Source organism: Copidosoma floridanum, unplaced genomic scaffold (genome assembly GCF_036245765.1).
Source record: "Copidosoma floridanum isolate Cflo_tuat_1 unplaced genomic scaffold, Cflo_Japanese_pri ptg000020l, whole genome shotgun sequence".
NCBI classification, from domain to species: Eukaryota; Metazoa; Arthropoda; class Insecta; order Hymenoptera; family Encyrtidae; genus Copidosoma; species Copidosoma floridanum.
The window spans coordinates 4298478-4316274 of NW_028321897.1; the positions used below are offsets into that span (position 1 = coordinate 4298478).

The 17797-nt window shown below is 35.1% G+C and overlaps 1 protein-coding gene across 3 annotated transcripts in view; it reads right to left on the bottom strand.

The window, feature by feature from the left end:
• Positions 1–12928: 12928 nt before the first annotated feature.
• Positions 12929–17797, bottom strand: part of heph (polypyrimidine tract-binding protein 1 heph) — a 303250-nt gene continuing 298381 nt past the window's right edge. For all 3 annotated transcript variants that reach the window (XM_089594070.1, XM_089594069.1, XM_089594068.1), the window contains exons 11-15: positions 15600–15633; positions 14382–14474; positions 14039–14255; positions 13812–13953; positions 12929–13722 (exon numbers count right to left, since the gene is read on the bottom strand). In XM_089594070.1, the coding sequence (XP_089450196.1) occupies positions 13654–13722; positions 13812–13953; positions 14039–14255; positions 14382–14474; positions 15600–15633 (555 nt within the window). In that variant the 3' untranslated portion in view covers positions 12929–13653. The remainder of the gene's footprint in view (positions 13723–13811; positions 13954–14038; positions 14256–14381; positions 14475–15599; positions 15634–17797) is intronic.

Here is a 17797-nt window from a genome sequence, read left to right on the forward strand (position 1 = left end):
ACGGAAAAAATTCATCATTTATCGAGATAAAACTGAAACAAAAAGAAACTTCAACAACGAATTTTTAATTCCCAACGATGCCCAGCTATCTTTATATTTTTATCTCAAAAATCACGTTAACCACCTTGTCCATCACCTGCTTTAATTATAATTAACACACGAGTACTTCTAAAATTGGTATGAGCGTCAAACGCTTCGTCCAGCTTTTTCTTCCTTCAGCTGGTCTTCTTCATCTCCTACTTTGGTACGCGTTTAACACGACGTCGTACCGAATAATTGATACTCTTGGCTTACAGTGGGTTACATCTCTTTTGTTTGATTACCATACTAATAATTGTAAGTGATATTGGATTCACAATTGACTGTACGTCCCTAGATTATACAACTTTTAATCATTATACATTATATCCACCGTAATATAACGCAGTAGGTACCTCGGTACATACACTCCTCCTTGATCGCCGTAGTATAATTATGTCTCTCTCCCTCTTTTTCTCTTTTTTATTTTAATACTATGTTACTTTTATTCATTACGTTCGAATAATATATTTTTGTTGACTTTCTGTTTCTTCTCACTCGCTCATACGTTTCACATAGCTCGCAAATTTATATTTTATTTTATGCACGTACACATACACTACTTATCGTCTAAAAAAATCATTCAAAAATTTTTCTCTCTCAACGCAGATCTGATTCCACATATCATTTTTCGCGCGATTTTTTTAAAATTCAGTTTTCATTAGAAGCCGGCCGGCATGGAGCTCCAAACCTGGTAAATATAGTCAACCGAACTGGCGTGAATTCTTATACATTAATAGTTTATTGTTTATCAAATTAAATCAACTGTACCTCTTCAGTCGCGACGAGACACTCCATCGGTCTTGAGCTTTTGATATTAAAAGGAAACTCTAACGTTAATTCTATTTTTTTTTTTTTTTTTTTTTTCTATTTTTTTCCATTATTCTATACATGTGTACATATCTCGCTCACTTTGTTTTTAATAACGATATTTTTTTTATATTTATATACGCAGAAGTTTGTAATATCTAATAGTGTATGTATATATTTATGTATTTTTTATTCAGTTCGGATTAATTACCAAAAACTTCTTCGGCATTAGTAGTACTAAATAGTATGTTTTAATTCCTTTGAGAAAATGCGTAAGTTAATTAAAATATTTCTGTTTTAAAAAATAAAATTAAAATAATAAATAAGTATCTTTCACGGAAATCAACGTATTGAACAATATATTATTACGAAATCTGCTCTATGAACAATACCCTTAAAAATGTAACTATACATAATCATTAGTTTTATCACAATATACTGTACTTTCCCATTCCTCAATGCACGATAGATGCTCGCGAATATCTGTTAATTTAAATTACCAAGTTACATTTCCTTTAAATTGAAGAGTTTGGATGTTTATTAGTAGTACGTAGTCTCTCTTACTTACTATTAAATTCGTAAATCTTTGATTAAAACTAGTTATCCATTATGAAAAATATACAATCGTCGCGGTCCTCGTGCATTTAAAAAAAAATTTTCAAGTAGTTTTTTTCTCTCACCAGTTGAGTTGTTTTTATTTCTAATAAACGACAACTTGAAAATAATAAGTAAGTGGAATTTAAGAACATTTTTTTATAAGGATTTTGATGAAGAAAAAAAAAATTATTAAGGGAAAGTAAAATGTACAACATGCAAGTGAAATAAAATAAAAAATAACCAAAACATTTATTTAAAAAAATGCGTTTAATGTATCGTTAAAAAATAAACGTTATATCTATATTATATGTATAATGTTAAAAAAAAAAAATCGACGAAACACAAATTAAACTGGAAGTCCGCTTACGAGCACATTGGAATGATTATTTGTATATTACGACGCGCGACACGCGTTTCACCGCGATTACAGTCATCGACTTACTACTACCACTAAATAGGTACCATGTTCATTAACTTTTTACATGTGCAATATTTTTTTTACCTCCGCGTCTCTTACCTTATTAGTATTAGGATGTATTTTTCACAAGGATACCGCGATTCGTTTTTTTTTCATTAAAATAGAAACAAAACAAAAAACAATTCATTACAAATTACAAAAAATCCTTCTCTCTTTCTCCATTCGTTCACTAAGTAAATTGTCGTTCTCTCGAGCGCGCATGTGTGCTATTTTGGTGTATGTCAATTTATTGTGTGTCAATGTATACATGACCCTCGTTTCATCAATGTGGTTTTCAATTCACACATGAGTACACTGTTGCGACCCCATCGAGTCGAAAAAATCTACCTAAAAATTAATCAGTGCGTTTTAACCACAGAGGTGATTGTCGTTTGAAGATTGTTCTGTCACATTGTGCTTGATATACATATTTAGACTTGACGAGGGTCCATAAATCGTAGTCTTTAGGGGGATTTTGTAGTCTTTGAGCCCGTGAGTCAAACGTGTACATCCATATGAAAGAGAAAGAGAGAGAGAAAAGAGTGAGAGAGAGCTTTGAGGAAACGAGAGAGGTAATACGTAATATATAAGTATACGTGGTACAATGTATCATAGAGACGACAGTTTTTGTCATGCATGTATAGAGGTGAGGGCGAAGTTTTCCCTGTCCTCGGTTTTCTTCTCCGCTGCTGCGCTGCTGCTGTCAAGTGGCCGGTTTTGGTGAGCTTTTTTTGGTCTTTGGTGACTCTATGCCACGCCGCTGCTGTACATAGGATGTAGAAGAAAGACCGGCAAGATAGCGTGAAAAAACTACTTTTAATGCAATAGAGGCTGTAAGAAATTAATGGGGAATTCGCAGTCCCAAATCTTTGCAATCTAGTAAAAAACCATGGGCTTTGGCATGGGCTCGAATTTATTGTAATGAATGCGTTTGGGATCGCGAATTCGTGTGAATGAATAGATTGAAGTTTGGTTTATTTTTTTTGTTTTTTTTTTTTCGAAACACCATATAGTTTTCTTATTATTCATCATTTTAAAACATACATTGTCACATGGAAAAAACAGCATGGTTTCGGGAGAAGATATTCATATAGCATACAAACATGAGTATAGTAAAACGTATCCGGAATGCGTGCGAAGTTTTTGTTTCGTGAGAACAAAGAGTGAAAATATGAATAAGGGAAAACGGAGTAGTACAAAGAAATTTCAAGTAAGTGTACCATGCAAATCTCGTCAAGCTGCCAAACGCTGTTTGCGTACTCGTTGCATAATAGTATGTTCAATTACCATCGACTTTCAAACAATTTGTAATGTATATGTAGTACTTTGATTACTACAAGCGATAGGCCATTTCTTATTTCGCATCGATATCATCATGCTCATAAGTACCCATGTGTATTTTCGTTGAAAAATCATTTAAGGTTTGTGGTACAAACAAAATATTTAATCGTAACGACTCATTGAGTAATGCTTTTTGTACAATATTATGTCGACTTTCGTGAAGTTTGAAGAAAAAAAATAATCAAGTAGTATGTGTAAAAAAAAAAAAAAAAAAAAAAGACAATCACAATCCGTGGTATGTAGATATTAAATTTTTGTTTCGTGCATTATGCATATCTGTATAAAATGGCAACTTTTTTTCGGTTCGTTACCATATTATGCACGTATGCATACACACGCATATTTACGTATAACATTTAGTCTTTTTCACACAAGTATATGTAATATAAAGTATGTGAAGTGTCATGGAGTGTATTATTACATGTACAGAACATATATTATTTTACAGACAGTTTATAATAAAAGCTCTACATAGTGTAGTGTACAAGATATATATATATATATATATATACTTTTTTTTCTCACTTTATATGCATATACATTTTTAACTCTCCTTAACGTTTTATTTATGCACCGTTGACTTGATTTGACCAAGTATTGTTGTTGAATACAGATATGAAAATTTTTTTTTATTACAGATAGAGTAGAGAGTTATAGTTTATGACAATAGTTGTAGTAAATATAGACACTGTGTGGATATGATGATTACTGGCTTATATGTATTTTTGTAAACGTAGAGGGAAGTTGATAGTCCGCGCGAATGAAATTTCAAGTTGGAAATATAAATTTTTTTCCCGTAGAGAGGGTAGAAAAAATTACGTTCGGGCTTGTAATTGCACAAAAGTGCCGGTAATAGTGAGATGTACAGTTATTTCAGACAAGACACAAAGTGTCGATTAAATCGTTTTTTTTTTGTTTTTATTTTTTTTTCCTTCAACTACTCATTTCCTTTTTCCGCGGTGAGAAAAAGTTGATCCCATGAAATACGATTGTTTTCGGAAAAGACATCTAGGCACAATTAATAACGATTGTTCCAGGCAAACATTTACTTTTGTGCGTAAGAAGAATTTTCAGAAGCATTTTTCATTCTCTCTTTTTTTTCTATGCTTCCTTAAAACGATATCACATTTTTTCTTTTTTATCATTAAAACAATCATAGTCGTTTGATTGAAAATTACTGTACGAAATTCGTCAGACAAAACAACACAAATATTGTAACAATACCGATAGTCGATTAGCGACAGATATATAGATCCGTTATGTTATATTGTCACGGAAAAAAAAAAAAAATCGTTTAAAAGTCATTTCCGGGGGGGGGGGAAGAGGGGACGTGCAGCAGAAAATCCTTTCGATCCGTTCGATGAATCCCCTTGACTTCTCGATGTTCATGCGATCCCGACGTGAATGATAAACGAAGGTGAAGAAAAGCAGGTGGTCGATGGCAATCAAGGTGGAAGGTAGTAGTACATAACATTACAATAATAATAATTTTTCATAAAAAAGCTGAAAAGTCGGACAAAAAATTATTGAAAAATAGTCATTTAGGGTGTCGAAGCTTCGTTGACGAGATATTGTTTTTTTTCTTTTTTTTACTTGTACAATACGTGATTTAAAAAAATTGATTGTGGCATTTTTTGTGTCAAGGAAACTTGGACACGTTTGAAAATTAAAAGACAAACAGTAAAAATTAAGTATCACATGGCAATAAAGTATGAAAAGTAGAAGGTACAAAAAGACAACAAAAAAATTAGGATACATAAGGTTTTAATACATCAGATAATATATTTGTGTTTACTCATCTCATCGCAAGTATCATCATCTGACGACAATTTAAAAGACAAAGATGGAAAAAAATTAAACAAAAGTAGTAAGACATAACATTGAAAATTATTTTCTGTGTTTTAAATGCGAATTACACGCAATCATATAAGCGTATTGTTAATTATAATAAAGACAAAGTAAATTCAAGGAGATTAAATAATACAAAAAAATATATATATCGTATCCAGAGCAATGGACGTAAATTAATGCGAGTAACACTGAAGTACAGTAATAATGCGATAGTCATAATGGGCTTAATAACAGTAATAGTAGATAGTAAATAGAGACAGTAATCGTAGCGACATGAAGAAGAAGGGATGTGGAAAATAATATTTAAGTAAAAAAAAAAAAAAAAACTGATAGCATAGTAGAAGTAATTAATAGTAGAGTAATGATAAATCTACGTAGCATAGATCGGTAGACAGTACTTAGTGGGGTAGACGCAACTACATGGTATGCTAATTATAAAGGTCATAATAAGTAGTAAAAATAGATTGTAAGTGTAGTATTAGATAGGCGATTTAAAAATTAATAAAAAAAGAACGCTTACAATAGGTTTCGTTTATCTGGAGGATACGATGACAACAATTGTATATTTATGCATACGTGTAGATAAGTAAAAACTACTTAAAGGTGAAACATAGCGAAAAAGAGGGATCATGTGCTTGCTTTTGTGTGTTTGCGTGTGGAGGTGAAAAAGTATCATATACATGTGTAATGAACGGACCCTTTCGTCACGTAGAGGCACGCGCATACATTCATACACTTATTTTAAAATTGAACCTTACACTTTGTCGTTTCTTGAATTTTTATATGTTTTTTCTTTATTCGTTACTTGCAATGCCATTGTGTAAAAAAAAGTATCATTAATTAAAAAACAAACAAAAAATCATAGTCGACGACGCGACGCGCAGTAATACATAAATATACGTGTTGAGTGACTGCTTATTGTTTAAACGAATAAAAAATAATCGTCGATTAATGATACAAAGATCATCGTCCCGTTTCATCACAACGACGCTCGCTTGAATGCATTTGTTCAAATAATAAAAATAATCTTAAAATACAAAATCTACAGCTACAGAACAATAAAGTTTCAAAGTGGAGGCATAGTAGTAACAATAATCGTAGCATTGTGAAAAAAAGTCGTCATTGAATCATTGAAGTGAAGAAATTGAGTGGTAGCTATATTACAGCAAACAGTGTGTTCTCACAGTAGATCATACGTATACACTTTGCGTTAAACGACAAATTTCAAACAATATTTCAAAAAAAAAAAAAAAAAACATGCATGTATGAAAAGTCTCGAATTCGTGGATTAACTTGATTTTGCGTAAACAATATCGAGACGAATAAACGATCGGAAGGAAAGTATTCAAGCTTAGATTGTTTAAAAAAAAAAAAATCATGTAAGGTTTCGTCAAGTCTGTCAAAGATCGATTTGACGCGAAAATAAATACTAAGCTTCCTCGTCGTTGCACAGTGTACTTGTGTGACGTTTCGTGTAAGCGCATGTATGCAACAATGAGTGTACGTGTCGTGTTGACGGGATGTTGAAAAAAAAAATTGGCGCTCTTTTTTCGATCGTCACAAAAAAAATCACTTCGCTCTCGTCCATCACATCTATAAACTATAGTCGTTTCATAATCACACCTTCGCTCGACTGACAAAGGTCCTACGCCACAGGCTCTTTATTTTCGTAATTATCTTAAAAAAATTAACACATCATCGATAAATATCAAATCAAGCGAACCAATAGTGTATAGTCTCGCATCGTGATCGGCGTACAATTTTTTGCAATTGCAATCATGACGATTGATTTATATACTCTTTTGAAATTCTTTTCTTTTTCTTTTTTTTTTCATTTGTTTGTTTCGACTAATCCCTAATAACTAACTATAAGAAGCTTAATCTTTAAGACGCTCGCTCTGACAATTGTTCTCTCGACTTTTTTAAAAATTTTTTTATTTATACATCGGTAAAAAAATGTGATTTGTCTTCTTTGCCGGAGTCGAGCTGATTGTGACTTGCAACGCAATTCCTGGCCCAGTACCGGATCGCACGTTTATATTAATTTTTTTTTTTTTGGAAAGAGAAAAATAGAGTTGCTTGGCTGTTGCTGGGCTTTTGAAGGCGACAGGAGACGTCAGGTGACAGGAAAGTAAGGATGTTAAAGTGCGTCTGTCGAGATCGACGGAAAAGTCGAGATTTTTCAGAGTTTTCTATTTTCCTTTTTGTATTATTCTTATTTTATTTACCTATTATTTTATTTTTTTCTTTCGAAAAGCGCACGATTTTAGGAAAATAAATCAGATACCGTCGTTTTGTACTGAACAAGGCCAAGGGATATGTTTGTGTTTACGCAATAAGTTGGCAAAACGAGTCGCTGTGACCTTTAAAAATATGCTTAACTACGCTGTCAAATGGGCAAAAAGAAGGGAGCAAGTGTTCCAGTTACTCAGGGCTGTTGTGATTTGTTTTTTTTTTTTCGGTTTTTTTACGTTATTTTATTTCAAAAAAAAGAGCATGGCAGTGCCAGAGTCGTCGAAACAACTGCTCCTTCTTTTCCCCTTTGTTCACAAGTTCGCAAGATAATACATTTAGCAAAACAGAATTTTGAGAACAATGACATTTTTCGACAAATCAAACGCGGATTAAGTTCGTGCGTGGCAGTTTAGAAATGGTTCGGGATTAAAGTTTCGAGTGTCGATTGTGAATATAGAAGAGAGTGATTGTCAGGTTTCAACTGTACACGTACAATAGTGACTTGAGCATTAACGTTAAAACTTTGTTATTTTGTCAATTGTCATTTTTTAATTTTTTTTTTTTTTTCTATTCAAGTGTAAAAAGGAGTTACTACGAGGTCCAGAAGACGCTATTTTCTTATAAGAACGCATATTATTCTCTTTTTTGTTTCTTTCGAGTTCGCCGTTTAAATCCACTAAAGTTTGATCTACTATACAATATACACCTAAGGTCTACCTAAGACGAATCGTCTCACCCCGCGACGACATAACTTTTTTCTCGGTAATTATACTCTTGTCTGGTTTTTTGTATTATCTAAGAGGGGTTCGGCCTTGTTAGGAGGTGTCCTTTAGCGTTTCTTGATTTCAATACTTTTTTTTATCTTTTACAAATTAATATAAATTTTGAAACGTAGCAGTGGAGTTATTTTTGGCGTAAATCAAATTGTTTGAAGCAAAACAATTCAATCGATGCTTTGAGCTCATGTAAAATTATTTTCTCGAATTTTGAAACAGTACTTGTCGACGAAGAGTGAGGAAGTCGAGTAATCAACCAGATTTTGCGGTTTCACATTATTTTTGTACGAAATCTCCTCACTCTTCACCAATTTGACATGCATTTGATTCATCGACGACTTTTAAGTACTGTTATCTCATGACGTATCTAATAATTTATCACTAATTATTTATTTAAATATCGAGCATTGAAAAAAATGAATCTGATCGCGACAGAGAAGTAATCGATCGGGATATATTTTTTTTAGCAAAAATCGTATTGAAAGAATGAAACACGTCCAATCACAATAATAAGGATATTTTCATATTTTTACTACGTTTTAACTCGAATTGATGATTAATCTTAGTGTTCTCTTTTTACATTTATTTTTTTTTTCTCTCATAAAATATGGAACATCATAATACAACCGCCGACTAAATTCATTTCTTCATTATCCGGGAACCTCCTCGCAAAACTATAGCGATATATCAAATATATATGTATACCTATTTATACCAGAGATACTTACGTGTACACGATAATTAGGCATACGCTGCCAATTACGAATATCTTGTTACCCTTCAATTTTAATTTCTCTTTCAATCTTGTACAATATACTCTATATAATCCTCGATATTTATCCTTTTATATATATCTATACGCTCTGTAAGCTAAGCACATAATCTTTATCTGTTAAAACTACTACGTGGCTATAAGATTCGGACCCCGAGTCTCTTCCCCTTTCGTGATTCCCCTTCTCCCCCAATGCAATGCCAACTACTCGCGTTGTTCAGAGATGTTGGTTGGGGTTGTAAAAAAAAATCACTCGAGGCTCGGAGTAACGATGGAATCCGAATCGTCAGTGACACCTTGTGGCGAGCACTGGCTAGTCCAGCCCTCGCCTCGGCCCCCCTCAACTCAGCTAAATGTACGCGAAGATATACGTCTCTTTTTCTCGAGCCATCCGTTATATTTCCTTCTCCGATCGCGTGCGCAACTCGAGAAAAGAAATGTTTCTTTCGACCATTCCGTGGAACACAGGTTGCTTTTTTTTTTTTTTTTTTTCATTGCACCTCAGATTCGACGTAAAATGTGATCTAAGAGTTTTTTTTTAAAACAGTACTAAATTAGGCAGGTAAAAAATCGGTTCCCGGGCAATTTCTTTTCTCGAAGGACGCGCCTCGCGCTCGCGGGCTGGCAAGAGCGATAAATCACGTGGTTATTCGTACATGTGTACAATATAGAATATTCATTTTTGTCGCTTCAGGAAGATTTGGCAGATCTTGTGAACAGAATGAAAACAAAAAAAAAAAAAAAAACGTGTGCCGAACGCTAAATGCAACGCGAGATAATTGTACTGGGTGCGATTTCATGTAAAAAAAACCGAGAGAAAAAAAAATCTGTACGCTGCGCGATTTGGTGAAAAAAAGTTGTGAAAAAGTGAGAAACAAAAAGTTAACAGTGTAGAAAGGGGTTGCTTGATGGGAAGTGATAAAATAGATCAGCCTAAACTTAATATCGAGACAACGAAAAAATAAGCCTTAAAAATCGATTGAATACTTTAGTTAGTCGTAAAATAATACTTGTCATCATCGACGCGTTTATGTGCTCGTGCGGGTAAAAAAAAAAAAAAAAAAAAAAAAAAAAAAACTAATCGTACAACCGGACAAGTTAATTGCCCTAGAGAGATTCGAAAGACAGATCATAGAGGATGCAAAGACTGGCCCCTTCGCTCGTGCCGGCTATACTCGTTTCCATTGTTACTTTGGTCGATGGTTTTTTTTTTTTCTTTTTTTCTCAAAATAACGCTTCGTATCGTTGATTCAAGTTATTAGGTCAATAAATAGGATTTGATAAACACGTAAAGTACCGTCATCGTAAAAATATGACACACTATTCACTACGAGCAAAAGAAATGCAAGAATTTTTTTATTGAAAAATGAAGAAAATACCAAAATCTCCAACCGTATGAGAGAGTCTTTAATGTTTACTGTAAATAAATGTTTTTAATACAAATTTTTAAAAAATTGCAGAAATTTAGGACACGGAGCGTTAGACTTGAGGAAATCTTTGATTAGTGGTTTCAAGATCTAGCCTACTTTGGCACAAAACTAGCGATTTCCTCTAACCATCGACCTCGATCCTTCATAATTCGCGTATGGGCCGGCACTTGCTTGATTGTGACATATTTATCTTCAATTGTTTTACATTTTTATACTTATATATCCTTACTGTCTCTAAAACATCAACTTTTGCGCTAACACCCTCTACTAGTATCATCGCTCAACTAACAAATCACATGTACACCGACCTCATTCACGCTTCACTTGCAGCCTCACTTTCTATCATTATTATAATCATTATATGTATCATTTTAAAATTTAATTGACTCCGACAAATGCGTCAATGTTCACGTGTAGTATTTCTCTGTTCCGCCTTTTTTTATTTTTTTTTTTTTTTTGTGAATTTTTTATTTAACTTTTTTTTTTTTTTTTAACATCTATTCCTACCCCTCTTTTATCGCGTTGGTTTCAGACCAAACCAAAGAGTTTCTCGCCGCGAGATCCCACCTCGTCCCCCAAAAAATTACAATACCGGCCACAATATTCGGCCGCGTAATATTAATCGCGAGTAACGGTCGATACTTAAGAGCCTAGCGTTATTTCCTCCCTCCTCTGGCGCACTCCTCGAGGATTACGTAACGTTGCGCGGCCTCCTCTTACGATCACCGTTCCTCCGTCAGCCCTGCCTTCGAGGACGTAAAAAAGACGCGTATAAAGGTTTTAATGCACGCCGTTCAGTAATAGTATCGGTACAAATCAACGCGGGTTCGTTTAACTCGTCCCTAAAACTCCGTTTGCCGGGAGAGACGAAATAAAAACAAGCGGCGATAGTAAGCAGCGCGGCCTCGCAACGATACGATATGTTTAACGTTCAACGTTTATGCCGCCTCCTCCTTAAACCTTACTTTAAGAATCTTTACGTTTAGATTAGTGTCTACGTGTATCTGAGCAACTACTTAAACTAGTTAAATTTCATGCCTCTGTTTTTCCTCGGTGCTGCTGCGCCTCGTCAGCTCCTTGTTCCTCCGATGCTCCGTAACGCCCTTGTACGGCTCAAGAATCCGTCTCTCAATGTGCGCAATTCCCTTCAAATCATTACAGTTAATGTGCGTGTTGTACTTAATACTTGGCGCCGGGATGAAAAAATTAATAAAAAAAATAATTGATAAATCGACGGAACGCCGCTGTGTTATTTTCAATGCCTCGATTCCGCCAGCCATGGAAACTCTTTGAAAACGAAAGGACACGATCATTCTAATTTACTGACTACAGGTTAAAAGTGTCGGTAGACTACTGGAACAAAATAACTTTCAACGTGCAAAACAATGTTCATCAGATGTGTTAAAAAAAAAATTGATATGGATGCAAGACTTGTGAGCGCTAAAACCTTTAAAAAGTCATTATCATCGAGCTCCAGGGCTGGAAGGACTGGCAAGAAAAGGGTTTCAGGTTGTCGATCACATTGGTCAATTGGAGCACAAATCGTGTAAAACGCCACCGCGCAGCCGAAGGAAAAAGCGCGGAACTTAGGAGCTTCCCGCGAGACAGTTCCCGCACATAGGGTCCCGTGACATTAGCTTGTTTTATCCTTTGTATAAGTATATCTTATGTGTTATTTCTTCGCTCAACTCTCAATTTCTTAAAGACTAAGGTTCTCTGTTTTTTTTTTTTTTTTCCTTTTCTTTCCTCATTTTCGCTTAAGCTTATTCAAAAGAACGCCGCAGAGGAAGCGACGGGCGCGCGACGATTGTTTGTTTTCTTTTATTCTCTTTTTATCATTATATTATTCACCTGGAATAAACACGTTTGATCGTTAAAACAAAACGATCCTACCACGCGACAACTACACGATACTACTATCACTGTATAGCACGACTCTCGTCGGGCGCTCGTTTCTCCCCCTTCCGAGAAACTTCCATCACGTCATTTCGTATCTTTCTTTTTGTTTCACTATATGTTTATTCCTGTTTAAATCTATGCTTTTGTCGAGCTACATTTTGTTTTTAAAAATCCTTAACTCCTACTATGCATCAGTAAAATGCCTGCACCGGCCTCCGGGAATCAAGAACAGTGAAAAAAAAAAGTGATGAATGAAAAAAATTAAAAATAAAACAAAAAAATGTTACGCACGTTGTGTGCGATACATGTCATATCGTCAGCCGAGCAGAGCGCGTCACGCTTTGTAAAATATATTTATTTATATATTTATATATATATATATTTTGTTTTTTCGCTTACTATTTATTTTTTTTTTAATTTGTATGTCTTATTTTCATTTTTTTTGTTTGTTTGTTTCCGTAATATTCTGTACAAATATGAAGAGGACCGTCTGTCGAAAGCCCCTTTCCGCATCGTCTCGCTACAACCACGTTTGCCTTGATATTTGTTAATCATTAATATTATTTTTCCTGTTTACAATACACATCATTCCCTTTTTTTTTCCATGCATTCAATTATAATAACATGCGCTTGTAACTTCACAATCCTCCGGGGTTTTTTTTTCTTATAGCCCTTTGTCACGAAAAAAAAAAAAAAAAACAAAAGAAAAAAAAAGAAGAAGAGAAAAGAAAAAAAACGTCGACGGGCGAACGTCTTCCGGAAACACACGAACAACTGCTGCGTGGCCATTGTTGCTGTCTCCCGTTACTTTCGAATGAAAAATTATCGCGGCTAGGAACGCTGTTTTTGCATACATGTGTCGTGTACCGTGTCTGTGTGTGTGTGTGTGTGTGTGTGTGTGTGTGTGTATTGTGTTCACTGCCATTAATTCGTGGCTCGCGTGTATACCGGCGTTCATCGAAGACCGTATCAAACGCAATTCTCAGCCCCGTGTCACCACCCTCCTCTTTTTCGGACGCACAAAAATATACCGCTACGAAGTCACGCACACTACCGACAGCACACCTCGTCTGCGAAGCTTTCCCACACACTCTTTCCTTTTTCCATTCCATCGTCAAACCACTCGAACTCTCCTTGTTTGACCCTTGGCTTCGCTCGTTTGACAATTCGAGACGCGCGCGCGTGGACTTTGCTCACGGATTATTATTATTATTTTTTTTTTCATTAAAACTGTCCAGTATATAATCACGTCGACGACGATGCGCGTCGAGCTAGATGAGGTCGTAAATATTGTTCATTCGTGTAAAACATTGTATTTCAGTCGTGTACGGCACTGGGGTACCAATAGTGGACGAGGGTGTAGGGCTGGAACCACTGCTGGGGCTCGTAAGCTGGCGGCCTCTCTTGTTAGATGTTGCTCTTGGAGAAGGAAACCCGCAAGTGGTTTGACTCGCTGAGCTGGTAGTTGTGCATTTTCTGCAAGGAAAAATCAAAATTAAATCAATTTTTTTTTTTTCTTTACTTTTTTTTCGAGATGCTCCGCAAAACATCGCGATGATCCTTACAATGAGAGCCGCCACGGCGTCGTCCATAGAGGGCAACTGGATGAGGGCCATCTTTCGGTCCTTGGGGAAAAATTTGAAAGCCTTGACCGTGAAGTTATTCTTCGTGAAGGCCTCTTTGATCTCGTCCTCGGTTACCGTGGCTCTGCAACAAAAAAAAAAAAAAAAAAAGGACATATTAATATTAATTTTTAAAAGAAGGAAGGAAAAGGCCGAGAGTGACAACTCACGGAATGTTTGACAAATGCAGAGTGGCGCTCGGGGGGTATATGTTTTGGTAATTCTTCGAGCCTGGCTTCTTGAAACGATGCAGGGGGCTGTTGGTGTAGTCTTTGGTCAAGCCGGCATCTGGCTGGCCTTCGCGCGGCAGCTGGACATTTTGGTGCTTACTCAGCATCACTCGGATCGGCTTGCCAAACACCTTGAGCTTGTCCATGTGGGTCATGGCTGTGGTATCGAATGAGCAAAAGGAAAAACAAATATTGTTGTTAGATCACGCAAATGTACCTTTCTATGGCAAACAATAGTTGGAAAGGTGCAACAGAGGCAAATTATTTGTCATTATCATCTTACCCAGGTGAGCTTGGTGTGGTTCGGCTAATTGAATGAGTGCCGAGTCCTTCTTGTTGTACAAAATCTTCACACGTTGTACATCCCCATAAACGCCTGGACGCAAACATTTGAGGGAAAATTAATTGAGTTTAGGATATGGTTCGAGTTGGAAATTGAACACAAAAAAAAAAAAAAAAAAAAAGAACCTAACGAATAAAAAACTATTGGGATCCGATTCGTCGAAATTTCGTTACGGTTGGTCACATTAATTTTTGCAACTATAATGCGATTCGCATGCAGGAACCGTTCGCTTTTTTTTATTTTCTAAATGACTGTAATTGTAAAATTATTTGAGAAATGTTTTCAGAATCTACATACATAATTTGTCATTTAAAACAGCGAACGGTTCGCAAATATGAGTATAATCAACGGATTTATGTACACCAAGCGAAAAGCTATTAAGTGCTATTCAATTTTGTAAATGATGATGATGAAAGATTTTGAAAAATGTTTTTGAAAATCATGACATGTGAGGCATTTATGATTGTTGGCAGAAAAAAGAAAAACAATTAATGAAACATGTACAAATTTTTTTTTTGTCTTCCTCTCCATTGATAATTTATCATCACTATTCGCAAGATATAATTATTATGTAATGGCGAACGCAACGGTGAGGTAGAATAAAATGTTGAAAATGGATTGCATAGTGTTGAAGAAAAAACGAAAAATTTTAAAACATAAAAATTAGTGAAATGGAAAATATGAAGCTGTAAAATAAATAAAAAAGGCATCGAGAAAAATTATAAATAATTGAAAATTGAAAATTGAAAAAAGATGAATACTTTGGAAGATACTGATTTGAACGTGACTGTGTAACATGATGTTGTCGAATTATCAAAACAAAAACAAAAAAGAAAAACTATTCCTCGCGACGTTTTTTTCTTTTCTTCAACTGACAAAAATCACAAAAACATTGATCAAACGGTGTCAAACATTATTACGATGTATAAAAATAGTTTAAAAATTAGAAAAAAAAAAATCACGCGTACTCAAGTGTTTTTATTCCCTTTTTTTCACATCAATTCAACGTGTACAAATATTCATACATGAAAAAAAAATTGAAAAAAATTGAAAAAAAATTAAAAGTGTATCGGCATAATAACAATAACAATCGTAAGTGTAAATATACTATGGTTAATTAATGTAAATATAATTAATAATATAAATGTGAAGACGTACCAAACAGGGTAAAGAGAGCGTCAGGCGTGACCATCTACACAGAGAACAGAAAAAGAGTCCAGTCAATAGTCAGCGAGTAAATAGGATTCAATGTAAGTACAGTAAATAGGTGCGCACAAGCTTCGAAGGAAAGATGATTATTAAACTTCATTTCATATCATTTTGATGCAACACACGAGAAATAAAAATTCGCGCACGAAAAAACCACGCATCCACAGTTACACTCGCGCGAGAACCACCAACTTTACGCACTTGATACTATTTGAATATCGAAAGCTTTCGAGAAAAAAAAAATAAAATTGGGCAAGCTTGCGTGAAATTATTCAACTTTTCCGCACGACGGGACCGAAGAGGTCGAATTAAAGCTCACGGCTGATTGATCATTACGCGGGAAAGATAAATCTCCCCGAGTTCTCGCGAGTGGCTTTTTTTCTCCGGTCACTTCATATTCCCTTTCTCGCGGCTTTTTTCTCTCGAGAGGTGAAAACAACTGCAGCGCGAGACGATAAATCACACAGAGAGAAGCTTGTGCGCGCTTGAGCTTTTTGTTTTTTTTTTTTTTTTTATTGAAAAAAAGGGGGATGGGGAGAAAAAAAAAACAATAAATAAACGACAGTAGTACGACAGCATAACGACATAGTTATAGTACAGTATAAGTGACAAGTGGCAGCTGCAAAGTGTGAAACAAGTCGGCTCGCGCGGCGTAGTATGTATTTATATTATATGGTTCAGGTATTCGTATTTATGCATGTATACAGAGGCAAGCAGCACCAAGGCGTCCTCGTTTCATACAGTTCAGAGATGGCAGAGCTAGTATAGAGTACTTATATCATTATATCATACGTGTGTTATTCGCTTCGTGTAGAAATTTGAAACAACGCCACCTGCAGGGGATAAGTTGTCGATGCTATGGGCAATGATCTTTTACAAGCGTTAATTTCAATGGTAATGTATATTTAACAACTGACGTAATTTTTTTAAGTATACTTTTAAGCCGAAAAATATCCATTTAATAGTACCTTGATTAAAAAGATTTTTTCCTCTTTCATGGTTGTATTCTGTCAATAAGTATTGCGATTTTTCTTGAATATCAATTTACTCCGTAAAGTAATTTTAAGTGAGCACATTAAAGAGTAATATTTAACATGCTCACTTATACATTATACCCATTTCATACTAGAAATTTACTTTTTTTTCATGAAATTAAATTAAGTTGTTAAATATTTATTATTGTTGAAATAAACACTTGTAAATCGTTTTTCCCTGCAGGTGGCGTTGTTTCTAATTGCTGCACGAGAGCGACGCATAGACTTAGGGTTGGTATACAGCGTAAGGTTTGGCAGAGTTTGAGAAAAGGCAAGTAAAGTACGCATGACATGTAATGTATATAGGTGTTACAATTGAACAGATCGTTGGTAGAGGCACGGTCGTGGTTGGCGTTTTTCGAGGACGCCTCGGTGACTCGTTTGCGGTCTCTTACTTGGACATAACTATTTCATGGACTTTCAAACGCTTTCAAGTGAAAGTTTTTTCCATAAATGCCATACAAATGTATTCACTTAACATACTTGTAACACGGTAATTAATCGACAAAAAATACTTTTAATAAAAAAAAAACACTAGTACCTCTTTTGTACACATTGTCTAGCACGAACAATGCATTTCATTTTTATGGAAATAAAATTTTAAAAAATTTCATCGCCAAGCGTTTGAAAAAGTACTTATGCCCAAGTCTGTTTTGTCGTGCACCTGACGGATTTTAATGTTCGTTCTCGAGTGTGAAAAAAATGTTCTGCATTGACTGAATCGAGAATGAATATCAATGTCTGTCTGGTGCAAATGTATTATTTTTACACAAGTATCTAATGAACAATCGACGTACACATGGATGATTATCCAATATACATGTGGTTGGAAAGCATGTTGTTTCAAAGTATCGGTATCTATGATCTACTTTGCAAGTATTACAGAGGATTATCTTAGACTCGATAGTAATCCAGGAGTGAGTTTTTGTTACCATTGTGTTGCTTTAGGATGTGTCGTAAAAGTCAGAGGTGAGAAAAGGTCTAGAACAGCAAAAGTTGTTGAAGCGTTTCTAAAAGTATATCCAGGCGGTGGTGTTGTCCGCTCGAGAAGATGGAAAATCGCTACGCTCATTTCCCCAAATGGGCATGTATTTGAAATACACTTTGCCCCGA